Source organism: Gastrolobium bilobum, unplaced genomic scaffold (genome assembly GCF_033153095.1).
Source record: "Gastrolobium bilobum isolate Gb01-03AN ecotype WA unplaced genomic scaffold, APGP_CSIRO_Gbil_v1 utg69779, whole genome shotgun sequence".
Classification (NCBI taxonomy): domain Eukaryota; kingdom Viridiplantae; phylum Streptophyta; class Magnoliopsida; order Fabales; family Fabaceae; genus Gastrolobium; species Gastrolobium bilobum.
Window position 1 is genome coordinate 15368 of NW_026897928.1, and position 14714 is coordinate 30081.

Below are 14714 nucleotides of genomic sequence, written 5' to 3' on the forward strand. Positions count from 1 at the left end.
AAATCAAATACTCAATACAAAGTAATAACAAATCATCTAAATTTGTTTGCTTTGATATATAATTATTGACAATTATTTATTTGAATTTTCAATGCTTTGTGATATTAGTTAATACATAGTTTAAATAACTATGCTAAATTTATAATATATATTTTTTCAAATAAATTTATGTAATTACGATAAATATTTTGATAATTTGATATGTCAAATATTTTAACACTACTTAAATTTTTGGACTATGCTAAAATTCATAATAATTTTTTTTTCTAATAATTTTTTTTAATAATTTAATATGTCAAACTTTTTAACATCACATAAATTTTTGGGTTGGCTTGTGCCACTGATCAAAACTAAATAGATGAACCCATGAATTAAATAACTTAACATGAAGAAATACAAAAAAATATTAAAGAAATTTTATATTGTCCTGATCAATTTTGGGGCATATCTTCACATTCACAATAGCAGGTTGGGGGACACATCAACATTGTATCGATCTAGTAGAAACCGAAGTCACAAGTAAGTTACCATTCATAATCACTTCCATAACCATCTTCTTCTTCTTTTTTCCTTTTAAATTCATCATTTTTGTTCTTTGCTTTTTTGTTTTCTCTGGCTATCAAACTCTTTTTTTTTGCTTTACTAAGTCTCAGATTTTGCTGAGTAGTACTTGTTACATGCATTCTCTTCTTCGACAGGAAAAAAAAAAAAAAAGCCTTCTCTTCATCTTTTCTTTTCAAATTTTTAACCTTTTTCTTTTCTTTTATAATTTTTCTTCCTTTTTCAATTTTAGCTTCTTTTGAATTTGACCGTTGAGGAGGAAGCTAACTCATCCATCTTCTCCAACACACCCCATGATTTTGTAGGGTTTTTTTTTGCTCATTAACCTCAAAGCTTGGTGCTTTATTTTTGTCACTTTTAATTTTCTTTTTCAGAAAATAGAAAAAAAATCCTTTTTTTTTTCAGGGTTTTACTGATTCTGGTTTTCACAAAGCTTTTTGGAGAAGGGGGTGTTTTAGAACCAGTAATTTTCAAAGGAATCTTGTAGGTTTTGAACTGAGAGTGTGAAGTTCTCAACTTCTGCATTCCCTCATTGGGAGAGAGACAAGAAAAAGGTATTGAATTTGCTGCAAACAGAGCAAAAAAGGAAAGGAAAAAAAAACTGTTTTTGGTGCAAAAGAGATTTTTGGAAGATGATTGCTGAGAAACCTAGCTGGGTTAGGCATGAGGGCATGCAAATTTTCTCCATTGATGTTCAACCCGGTGGGCTCCGGTTTGCTACTGGTGGTGGTGACCACAAGGTATGGCCTTTTCTCTCATCCTTGTTGGTTTGTTTAAGAGTCTCAATTTTATGATGAATTTGAATTTTGGGTGTGTCATTGTTGTGTTTAATATGTATTGTGGATGAATGGGAAAATTTTGTGCTATTTTGTTTGTTATTTTGTTGCTGAGCTTACTGGGAATAAGAGTGCTGCTCAGATGTTTGATGCGTAGTTTGTTAGGTGCTGTGAGACTGAGACTGGTGCTGAGAGCTATAAGAATGATTTTCAAATAATCACCTTCTCAGCTGTGTTTCATGCAGGTTCGAATATGGAATATGAAGTCTGTTTTTAGGGACATTGCGAATGATGAGTCTTCTTCTCAGAGGCTTCTTGCAACCCTACGGGATCATTTTGGGTCTGTTAACTGTGTTAGGTGGGCTAAGCATGGAAAATATGTCGCATCAGGGTCAGATGATCAGGTTATATTAATTCATGAGAGAAAGCCTGGTTCAGGAATCACCGAATTTGGCAGTGGCGAGCCACCGGATATTGAGAACTGGAAAGTTGCAATGACTTTGAGAGGGCACACTGCAGATGTGGTAATGCAATTGCTTTTAATATTTCAATCTCTTTTCTTTTTCACAAAAAAAAAAAGTCTTTCAAGTTTCAGCTAATTAATTCACATTTTCTCTTTGAAAGTAAATAAACTGGATTTGTCATTGAAATAGTCGTCTATCGTAACTTTTTCCTCACCCTGCATATCCAAATACTTTTACATCTTTTATGAGCATCATTAACTTGTGATATATTTGTCCTTGCTTAGAGTAGGTGGATCTTAATTGGTCTCCCGATGATTCCGCATTGGCTAGTGGGAGTTTGGACAACACCATCCATATATGGAATACGAGCAATGGCATTTGCACTGCTGTTCTAAGGGGCCACTCTAGCCTTGTTAAGGGGGTTGCTTGGGATCCTATTGGATCTTTTATAGCAAGTCAGTCTGATGATAAAACTGTCATTATTTGGCAAACTAGTGATTGGAGTCTTGCTCATAGGACAGATGGTCACTGGGCTAAATCAGTAAGTTTCTTATTTTAGAAATCTATTCTGACCTAATAAAATTTTCTATTTCCTAATTGAACCTTGTATCTTTCAGCTTGGATCAACCTTTTTCAGGCGACTTGGATGGTCTCCCTGTGGTCATTTTATCACCACTACTCATGGTTTCCAGAAGCCAAGGCATTCTGCCCCCGTGCTTGAGAGAGGGGAGTGGACTGCAACATTTGACTTCTTAGGACACAATGCTCCGGTTATTGTGGTGAAGTTCAACCATTCAATGTTCAGAAAGAATTCCTCTAATGCTCAAGAAGCGAAGTCTGTGCCTGTTGGGTGGGCCAATGGTGCTTCGAAGTCAGGAAACAAAGAGCCACAGCCATACAATGTTATTGCCATTGGAAGTCAGGATCGAACTATAACCGTATGGACAACTGCAAGTCCCCGTCCTCTTTTTGTGGCTAAGCATTTCTTTACTCAAAGTGTGGTAGATTTATCCTGGTATGGTCTTCATCAATGGCTGCGATATATATGTGGCTTGAATGTTGTTTGTTTTTTAATTTTTTAATTGATTTGACTTCTTTATTTATTTGAATGACTCTGCATTGTAATTCTTACATTATTATTATTTTTCATTTGGAGACAGGAGCCCTGACGGATATTCACTTTTTGCCTGTTCATTGGATGGATCCGTGGCTACATTCCATTTTGAGGTGAAAGAACTTGGTCAGAAACTAAGTGATGCTGAGCTAGATGAGTTGAAGAGAAGTCGCTATGGCGACGTGAAAGGTCGTCAAGCAAACTTAGCAGAGTCTCCAGCACAGTTATTGTTAGAAGCAGCTTCTACCAAGCAAGCACCTAGCAAAAAAGTGGTTTCTGATGTCCAGAAAATCACGACTATATCAAAATCTTATGTTGATTTGCGCGTAACTACACAGAATGCTGAGCCTCAAGTTGATCATAGTAAAAAGAGTGAAGGTCATGTTGGTGATGCATTAAACAAAGTTACAACCTGTGCCCGGATTTCTAGCCCTGTCAAGCAAAGAGAATATAGACGACCTGATGGCAGAAAAAGAATTATTCCAGAAGCAGTTGGAGTGCCTGTTCAGCAGGAAAATGTTTCTTGCGGAGTTCAGTCCCAAGCACTTGATTTCCCTCTTTTGTCTTCTGATCACAGAAAGGGTACAAATGTAATTGCATCTAATGATGATAGTGTAAGAGCAGTTACCTTGGGAGGTGGACCTGGCAGACCTTCAGATTTAAAAGAACGTTCTGGCGTTACTGCTAGGACCACAATTTCCGAGAGCCTAGTGATTGAGAAAGTTCCAGATTCTTCTGGCAGAGATAGAAATATCAATGCTGAGCAATTGGGAAACTCGATGACTACTGGTTCTATGGCTGCTTCTGGTACTACTCTTTCAATTTGGGTATTTGACAAGAAAGGCGGGGAGGATACTTCATCTATGTGTTTGGAAGCATGCCCTAGAGAACATGCTGTGAATGACATTATAGGGGTGAAAAACACATCCATGTTAAAGGAAACAGATATTACTTGCAAAAGGGGGCCTCAAACTCTTTGGTCTGATAGGATATCAGGAAAAGTCACTGTTTTAGCTGGAAATGCAAATTTCTGGGCAGTTGGGTGTGAAGATGGATCTCTGCAGGTAGATAGTCTTTCTATGTGTATATATGATTTACTTTTCACTATATTTCTATTATCATTTCTATGTTTGTATTGTATCATTACCTGTGGTAGTTGTACCCATGGTTGTCAAGATTGCGTGCCAACTCGTTGGATCATAGATCGTAAGAGTTTTTCCACCACGTACGCTCCAATTCGGTTGCAGAATCGTACATGAATGGGGTTGCACAGGATCATCGAGCGAAATCGTAATGGTGGGATCGTTCAATCCCTCCGTTCTGGACGATTTGTGAAAATACCGAAAGAAATGTGAGTGTGAGAGAGAGAAAGAGAAGAGGGCAGGAGTTGGCGGTTGTCATCGGAGATCTGATTGACGAAGAGGGCAACCCCTCGCACTTGTTGCGAGATGTGGAGGATCTCTGGCTGCAAACGAACTTCTCCCATTGAAGAGAGAGAGAGAGAGAAATACAGAAACGCTTTTTCACTTTGGAATAGCATATCCACTTTGGATCTGATCTAACAGTTAAAAAATGGTAGTAAGAGTAGTAAGATTAAGGAGGTAAGTAAGTATAACCTGCCCTTTTAACAATTAACTTTTATTAATTATATAGAAAGTTTTAATCTTCTAAAGGGCAGGGTTATACTTACTAACTCCTTAATCTTCCTGCTCTTACTACCATTTTCAACCGTTAGATCAAATCCAGATCAACGGCTAATATAACAAAATTAAAAAAAAAAGGCAGTTTCATTCATCCTTAACTCCTTCTCTCTTTTGGTCATCCATACCACCTCCTTCTCTCTCTTCCATCTCGATTTAAGCCAGACGACCAAATGTGCGTTTGTTTATGCCCACACCAAGAACGGTTCCCATCTCTATAGATGGAAACACATTGATTGGCAACATCAAATTCAAATTCTTAGTAAGGTATCCATATAAAGAACAATATCTAATTTTGATATGACAATGCCCATCGTACTTCGTACTTCTAAAACCGATACCATACCAAGGCATAGAATATTTTATAATTTTGGACACTAAAGATCCAATGGATCTGAAAGTATTCCTTCTTTCTCTTTATGCATTATTGACCAACTCACTTATCTTGTTGGTTATCACTTTCGTTTTTGGTTCGGATACATCAGTGTGAATGTTTTGGAAAGATTATATTTCTAATAGTAATATAAATGTTGGTTGGTTGGTCATGTTGAGTTGTTCTGCATCTTCAGTTCAGTTTTGTCTTACCAAGCTATTAACTAAGGGCATGTTTGGTGCATAGTATAGGATAAGACCTGATAGTATAAGACCTGATAGTATAAGACCTGATTAAATTTTAATACAATCCAACGTTTGGTATGGTATTGTATAAGAAAATAACTTTCAATATTTTAAAAATTAATATATTAAAAAAAATTATTTTAATATATTAATATTGAAATGATATATTAGTTTTTGGGAATTGCACTTATAAGCAATATTAATACATCAACCCCTTATCAGGCCTTATCCCTCCCTCTTAGGCCGGATTAAGTTATACATCGTTTTGATGTATTAAGGGATTCTGCTGTATAAGCTTATACTATACAATGGTCACATCAAACAACTGAAAATGTCATAATGTATAGTATAAGCTTATACTATCATGCCTTATACGTCACACCAAACAGGTCCTAAATGAATCAAATGGCTAACCAAGAGATATTGGTAAAGAAAACAAAAGAACTATTCTTTTTGGGATGAAACGGAAGAGAGAGAAGGTGTGGATGACTACCAGAGAGAAAGAGAAGATGATAGTGTAACTTTTTTTTTTTAATTTTGTTATATTAACTGTTGATTTGGAAATTTTCGTTGTTGCATGTTTGGAAATTATTTGGAAATAACTCTGCTTTGTCTTTTGTTGTCAACTTGAGATCTTATTGTAAAAAAAGAATATATATATCTTAGGAAGAGTGTCCATTGCACGGGTCAAGTCTGTAGAATTTGTTAGTGTGCACATTCCCTCTGCACATGCAGCTGGAAGAAACTCAGACTGTGGTAACTGATCTCAAAAGTTGGTTATACTTAAAAATATCCCATAAATATGACACTGATTATTCTATATCAATTGATATCTAAGCAGGCCAAACTGCAAATCACTGCATGAAGACAACTATCCATTCTTGTTAAGAGAAATATAATATAAAAACCATAGTTTTAAATAGCGGGTAGCGGCCGACCCCAAAAACGGTATAGCGGGTAGCGGTAAAGCCGCTACTGTGAAGTCCATATAAATACTTATAATAAATTATACCACATATATAAATTCTATATAAATGCTATAAGATAAGAAATCACCCAAAATAGGAGGAAATAAGTAATGAAAAGTATGATACTACACATTCAAAACAAGGATTAAAGGGAACATAAAGGAAGCAACATACTAGTTCATTGAAGGAAACTAAATTAATAATATTCTAGGAATATAAAGGATCCAAGTAGAGTCAAATACAAATTGCTCTATCAAAATCAAGAAGGAAAAGAACTAATCAGAATCATCATCATACATTTCTTCAAAGCCTTGTTCTTCTCCACCCTCACTTTCTTCACTAGTATTAAATTTGTAGATTTGTTCATCCTCATCTTCTATTTCTTCGTTATCACCTTCTTCAATCTATTCAGCCCTTATTCCCCTAGAGCTTGATGGCATAGAGGCAGCTTCCTTCCTGAATCTAGTATGCTGCCTAGTGTAAGTTATAGGCTCATTAGCCCCAATTACATTAGCAACATCTCCCCAAGTTAATGTATCATCATAAAAAACGAACTCATTTTCTGCATCTTCACCCACTTCTCCCACCAACCATTCATTACTTTCATCAATGTCTTTTAGGACAATAGGATCAACCAAATCACGGCTCTCAAAACGTGTTCTTTAAGAGCTTGATTATACTTAATAAAGACTAAGTCTTGCAACCTTTGATGCTCAAGCCTGCTTCTCTTCTTATAATGAATCCAGTTTACAATTTCCAATAAAGAATATTAGTTTCACAATCATGATATGAAACTCTACAAACAAAAATCATTTAACAAGTACTTACATGCTCAAAAGTACTCCAATTATGCTCACATCCCGATGAGCTACAAGTTAAGCCTAACACTCTAACAGCAAGGTTTCGCAAATTTGGAACATGTGCTCCATATGACTTCCACCATTGAGCTGTAATGCAAATTGCAACTTGTTAACTTTACCAGTTGTTAAATAAAAGCTTAAAGTGATCAAAAAGTGTGCTTTTACTTACCAGGAGCAATTTTATTCCTTTGTCTTATTGCTGTATTCATACCAAAAAGGCCTTCTGTATTCCTATATTTTTCCAATTGTCCATGGATCTTGTCCACCTCTTCCTCACTTGCACTTAGCTTGTCAATGCATTTATATAGTCCAACTATCAATTCAGCATCATCATCAATGTTTGGATTAGCATAAAAGTATTCGGGGTTTAGATAATGGCCTGGAGCATGTAATGGATGATGGAGTTGGCAGTCCCATCTTCTATCAATTATAGCAAAAACATCCCTATATTTATCTTCATTTCCATTGAAAGACTTTTGAATTGCTTCCTTGGCCCTATCCATTGCTTCATATATATATCCCATTGCGGGCCTTCTTTCATTATCAACAAGTCTAAGCACCCGCACAAAAGGCCCCATAACCTTTAAAGAATGAATAACATCATTCCAAATGATGGCATAAGTACAGTGTCAGTCGCCCTTTTTCCCTTAGGGTCTTTTGCTGTATTTGATTTCAGCCAATCATCTGATGTGAACATCTTTCTAAGATTATTTTTTTTCTTATGAAGCCTTTGCAATGTGAGGAAAGTTGTAGCAAATCTTGTCACTCCATGCCTAACTAATTCAGTCTTGCTTGTATACTTCCTCATTGTGTTCAATGCCAATGTGTGATTATAAATGAACCCAACAAGCTTGATGCCTTTTTGTATTGCTTTTTTAACTCTCAATTTTTCCAATATCTTCAAGCATCAAATCCAAACAATGTGCAGCACATGGAGTCCAAAACAAATTTTTCTCTTCGCTTGTAACAATTTGCCTAAGAACAAATTAAACAACCTAAAATGAGTAACAAGTAAAATAAAAATTAACATTAAATGAGGTTAAATTAAACAAATTGTGTCTTACCAGCCAATACATAATTGCTTCCATTGTCGGTCACCACTTGAACAACATTTTTCTCCCCGATCTCTTCAACAAAATTATCTAAAAGCTCAAATAATTTTGCTCCACTCTTGACATAAGAAGAAGCATCAATGCTCTTCACAAACATAGACCCGGATGGAGAATTCACCTAGAAATTTATCAACGTCCTATTCTTTCTATCAGTCCATCCCTCCGACATAATGGAACATCCATAGTTGGCTCTTTGTACCTCATGATCTTTTAATAAATTCTTGGTATAATCCAATTCCTTTTTAAGTAGAGGAATTCTGCATTCATAATAACTTGGGAGCTTTAGACTTGGACCATAATTCCCAATTGCTTCAACCATGTACTTGAAGCTTTTTGAACGTACAACATTGAAAGCTATTCCATTCGTACACAAAAATCTTTCAATGTATTGAATAGTTCTAGCCCTTGCTTCTTTATCACAAGCATCATTTATGCTTGTTTGCCTCTTTCCTTTGCCCACTTTAATGCTTGCTTCTGGTTTCTTAAAAAAAAGTAAATCCAAGGGGCCTTTAACTCTCTTGGTAGCAGCAGCAGTATTACAATTTGAGGCTTCACTTGAAGCTGTCTCACTCCTTTTCCCATTTTTAATGTGTTGAATTTCTTGCACCTCTTCTAACATATCATCATCTTCATGTATATCAACACTATATGCATCCTTTTCAGCAAGCTTTTGCACATAAGCATCTTTCATGATCTTCTTAATTTTTGGTGAGATTTTTCTACAAGGACCCACATCCCCCTTCAACCCAATCTGGTGTCTTTTGGCTCTTGTGATGCCACCCGTTGTATCTTTCCCACAAAAATCACATGTTACATATCTCTTATTATTGATATCTTTTAAACTATTCCACTGCCACGCGATATCAAGATTTTCACATGTGGGTTTTGCCAATCCGCAAGAAGCCACAGAAGCTGGGTTGTTTTGTTGGATATTTTGCGATGCCATGACTAGAAAACAATGGGAGTTGAAGAAAAGCAGAGGCAAAAGGCAAAAAAAAAAAACAGAACAGTGGCAAAACAGAAGGGAGAAAACAGAGGGCCTTAAATAGAGTGGCTGTTGCATTGCAAACCAGAAAACGATGAAGGAAAAAATTGCTCTCAAGCCAGAACAGTCACAAACCAGAAAATAGAACAGTTGCGTTGCAGAAACAGGGGCCTAGTGCATTGCAGAAACAAGGGCTGAGTGCGTTGCAGAAACAGGGGAGGGGCTGAGTGCGTTGCAGAAACAGGCTGAGTGCGTCGTTCGTTTTCAACGTCAATCTCCAGGAACTTCAACAGAGCAACATGCTTGTGGGTGTTTTCTTCTCAGCAAAAAATAAAAGAGTAGAAAAGAAGATGACACAGACAAGAGAAAGAAGACGTGTAAAAAGAGGGAAAGAAGACGTGGAAAAAGAGGAGGTAAAGAAGACACGTTTCCCTCTCTTCTTTTCAGAAAAAAAAAGCGAAAGTAAATACCTGTTTTACCCCTCATTAATCCAGCTGTCCTTTTTCTTCCCATTTTACCCTTAATTGAGATCCAAATCTCCCAAACGATGCCCCCTCTGTTTTTTTCATCCCCGATCTCTGAAACTCCACCTCTCGTTCCTGTAGCGGTGCGATAGCATGGGAATAGCTTCCGTCCGCCACCGCCGCTACTGTCCGCCACCGTCCGCTTCCGGAAACTGTGGCATTGCGGTGCAGAAGTTGCGTCTGGGTGCCGCAACCCGCACCAGAACTGCAATCTCGCGCTATAGCGCCACTATTGCAATCATAGATAAAAACAGATGTGGCTTTAACCTAACAGCTTAAACTTTTTGGTTGAATTGATTCTTTATATAGTCACAGAGTCTCCATAACAAAGTGGTCATGAATTTGATTCTCATCGCTCTTTTTATTAATAAATAATTAAATATTGTGGAGTTTTTTAGCACGTGTAGGTGAGACTATGCATTGTCCACTCTTCAAGCTTAATAGGTTATTGTGTGAGGGGGCGTGTTAGAAAAATATAATATAAAACTATTGATATGGCCTCCATCTAATAACTTAAGCTTTCGGGTTGAATTGGTTCTTTATATTTATCTTGTGCAGGGATATATTGCAATGTGTACTATGCCTTTTCTCCTGTTATCTTTAGGAAAAACTTTTGTCATTTTAAATGATACAACTTCGTGTCATTTTAGATGAAACGACGTCGTTTTGGTGTATATTTGATATTTTTTACATTCTCTCTGCTCCATAAAATTAGGAAGAGAGAGAAAGTAGAGGAGAGAAAATGTAAAAAATCACCAATTACCCACCAAAACGAAGTTGTTTTTATCTAAAATGACATAAAATTATGTCATTTAAAATGACAAACACTTTTGTCGTTATCTTTTGGTATTAAGAAAAAGAAGTATTAAGAAGTTTCAACTCGGATATGTACTTTTGTACTCCAAGTGACAAATGACTAATGTGAATATGATGTGTGTGGTTCAAACCTTTTTTTCACCTGTACAACTATCATAACTATGGGCACAATATATAGTCGAATGCATGAGCAAAATGTAGAACTTACACTTTGTAATCTATGTTTTTCTGTCTTTGTTTTTGAGAAGATTTATACAAAGTGTGGGAGACGAGCAATGCCTACCATGATGATGGGATCTGCAGCAACATTCGTAGACTGTGATGAGTGCTGGAAATTGTTGCTGGTGACTAGAAAAGGATCCCTTTATTTATGGGATTTATTCAACCGAACCTGTCTCCTTCACGACTCGTTGGCTTCTCTAGTTGCTTCAAGTCCTAACTCATCGGCTAAAGATGCTGGTACCGTGTATTACCTACATATGTTTGATATAGGAGATTCTTTGTTTCTTTACTATTATCTCAGGGCTTATCATTTTCCTGATATGAGGACATTGTCTTGTTTTCTGACAATTTTTCATATGCTTTGGCTTTATGTCATTCTATTTTTCCTTTTCAGGATCTATTAAAGTTATATCTGCAAAGCTATCAAAATCTGGTTCTCCTCTGGTTGTTTTGGCCACTCGTCATGCTTTCCTATTTGACATGAATCTCAAGTGTTGGCTAAGGGTTGCGGATGACTGCTTCCCTGCATCAAACTTTGCCAGCTCTTGGAGTTTGGGCTCCGTTCAAAGTGGTGAATTGGCTGCTTTGCAGGTTGATGTTAGAAAATATTTGGCTCGGAAGCCTGGTTGGACTAGGTGTGTATTTATTGGCATCTATGTTTCATACAACCTTTAATTAGTGTTGGTCCTTGATTTGAAGATGCTATTGGATATTGTATGAAATTGATTTAAGGGGATATGGAAGGTGGGTGGGATATTTGTCAATCCCAATACTGTAATTTTCTAACAGTTGGCTTTAGCTTCATTGTCAGATTATGTGTGGTTCATTAATATTTCTGAATATTCTGTCATATATCTAAGCACGCTAAATATATATTATAATAAAAAGGATTTGTCCAAACATAATTGAGTCTGAAAATAGATACAATTATTGCTTCTATATTCATGTTTTGGTTTAGGAGGAAAACAGAACATACTAAAAAAAATTCTGGGTAGTATCCTGATGTTTAAACGAACACTTCCTAAACATGAATATTTGATGCAGAGTGACTGATGATGGAGTGCAGACACGTGCTCACTTGGAAGCTCAGTTGGCCTCTTCTTTGGCTTTGGGATCCCCCAATGAATATCGCCAATGCCTGTTGTCCTATGTACGCTTTCTTGCAAGGTATTATTCTATTCTCTTTTTCTTTTATATATTATCCAAATGCAATTTGGGCACCTTCTCGTTCTTGCATCAAAGTCTTTAAGAATTTATTTATCTAGAAGGGTCTAGTTATAAGTATATTTTTTAATAATTTTTAATTATTCAATCATATTTTGTGGTCTGTAATTTTGGACTAGTTGCAGACTAAACAAAGATTATAAAATGATTGCAGAGAAGCGGATGAATCTCGACTACGAGAAGTCTGTGAGAGTTTCCTTGGACCTCCATTAGGGATGGCGGAAGAAGCATCTTCAGATTCAAAGAGCTTAGCATGGGATCCTTTTGTGCTTGTAAGACATTTTTTTTATTTTTTTAAATCAATACACAATAATTTTATATTTTGTAAATCCTTGTTATTATTGTTATTATTAAGTGCTAAAAATGAGTCAAGCTAGGAATGGTGAAATGGCACAGCATTGGAGGTAAATCTTTTCCAGTATTTAAACAGATCATTACTGAAATTTTTTACGATTGAAAAGCTTAACTGATGAAAAGTGCTCTCTTAGAGTTTGTTTGGATGAGGGGTAATGAGTGGGATGGAAGGGAAACAATGCGAAATGAATAATACCCTTGTTTGGGAGCTTAAAAATTTATGGATGGGATGGGAAAAAGTGAGCAAAACCATTATCCCTCAAACTCCCACTTTTTGCTCCCCTCCAAATTGAGGGCCAAAGAGGAGGGAAAAAGCTTCTCTAAAGTGAGCAACTAAGGTGAATCCACACTCAATTTTGTTTGAAATGCATTGTGATTTTAAACATTAAATCATGTAAGGATGGATACTTCCTTACTTGCTTACTTTAGTGACAAGCTCATTCCGGAGGAGCTTTTTTCAATGAGGAATAACTTTGTTCTATTTAAAAAACTTGTCATCTACTATTTACCCAAAAAAGACATCATTTACTATTTTACCCCCACTAAATTTAGTCAAAGAAATTTATTAGGGTTATATTGAGATTTTACACTTAAAACCATATGCCTTCCCCTTTTGTACTTCATTAATCATCCAAACATGAGAGGGTGAGCATTGGAGTAGCGGTAAGGTTGCTCCTTGTGACTAGAAAGTCACGAGTTTTAGTAGCGGTAAGGCTGTGTATAATCGATCCTCATCCCTACCCACTAGTCGGGAGGCTTATGTACCGTGATTTGCTCCTAATAATCATCCTAACATGGGAAAGGCAACTGTTTTCCATCCATTCCTCCCCTGTTTATCCATCCTATCCCTTTCCATTTCATACCAATCTCTCCAAAACTTCCAAACATAGCTTTTGGATTACAACTGAAATGTTATATGAAGGTAGCATTAATGAATTTGGATTAGAACTGAAATGGTATATGATGGTAGCATTAATGAAGAATTGGTTGGCTGGTTAATTAGCTCTAACAATACACCGCATATTTATGTATACTGAAAAAATGTCAAGAAAACCTAACAAGATGCTGGAATTTCTATTGACCAACAGAACTGCTGTGAAATGTGAATGCCAAAGTACATTGTCACCTCATCATCTGAAGTTTTCTATTTGGATCTTTGCAGGGAATGAGGAAGCACAAACTCCTTATGGAAGATATTCTTCCATCCATGGCATCAAACAGGAAAGTCCAGAGACTGCTTAATGAATTCATGGATCTGTTATCCGAATACGAAATTGCTGATGCTAATCCAGTGTTACCTAAGACATCTTCACCACTAACCAATCAAATAGAGAGTGGTTCACTAGCAACAGATAAAGTGGACACTGCTCCACCAAAATTAGATCAGAAGTATCCTGAGGATGCAGCCATAGATAGCAATGCCCAGGTGGCAAATGATCAAACAATTTTCACTCCTGCACTTGCAAATGAAGTAAATGCCCATATGACTGACCAAGTTAGCCAGGATACACAAGCAAAAGAAAGAGCTTCTTGACTTTTGAAGGAAACCAGAGCTGCTTACTTAAGAAAACTTATGCTAGATGTGTAAATCTAAACTTTCTGTTAATTTTGTCTAACAGCTGTGGAAAATCCATATCTGTATAAGTGACTGTTGATAGTTTTGTTAACTGTTTAAGATTATGCTGGTAGAATGGCAACAAGGAAGCACATGTACTTTAAAATGATGCCATTTGACGCATAGTTATGTAAGATATTTATCGGACACAGTAAGTTTCTGTTAGCTAACTTAGCTTGCAACTTATAATCATTTGTTTTTTTTATGAAGTTTAGTAACAATGAGTGGTATCATAACAAAAGATAAATGTTGCCTTTAGGTTTTGTGCTAGGTTAGATATTGCGGTAATAATGCTTATGTTCTAAACGTAGGAACTCGTGTTTTAAAATTTCTGCTTTTATCTTAAATATTTATGTCGGATTTGTGTTTTCTGGTAGGTACAAAGGTTTTTTTTTGGATTTTCTTACCTATGTTGGCTATTTTTGTAACACAAGGATGGCAAAATAAAGAGATGGCAAAACAAAAAGAAAGAAAAAATGGTGGCTTTACTGAGAAGCCTGACCTCTTGCTTGCACACAGTGCCAAACTAATATTTTCAACTGATATGTTTTATTAATCCAAACTTTAATTAAATAGACAATTACACATGAAAGTCATAATGCATGAAAATACGAACCACATAAAACTACCTCTACCCACTTGGCTTTGGAAACTGCTAAAATTAGCAACAATAACGAAATAATAAAATAAAACAAAATAAAAACTAAAAAATTCGTAACATTCCCTTCCCCTAAAAATTACTCTTGTCCCCAAGAGTAATTCCTTTTATTTTTTATTCTATTTTCCCCTATCGGGCGGCTC

General features: G+C 36.2%; 1 protein-coding gene across 1 annotated transcript; it reads left to right on the forward strand.

The window, feature by feature from the left end:
• Positions 1-874: 874 nt before the first annotated feature.
• On the forward strand, positions 875-14054 carry LOC133311494 (protein HIRA-like). Its single transcript, XM_061512549.1, has 10 exons — positions 875-1301; positions 1583-1861; positions 2091-2342; positions 2419-2816; positions 2962-3979; positions 10747-10957; positions 11115-11355; positions 11765-11887; positions 12099-12216; positions 13461-14054. The coding sequence occupies exons 1-10, from the start codon at positions 1194-1196 to the stop codon at positions 13830-13832; spliced, it is 3120 nt and encodes a 1039-aa protein (XP_061368533.1). The 5' UTR covers positions 875-1193; the 3' UTR covers positions 13833-14054.
• The last annotated feature ends 660 nt before the right edge of the window (positions 14055-14714 follow it).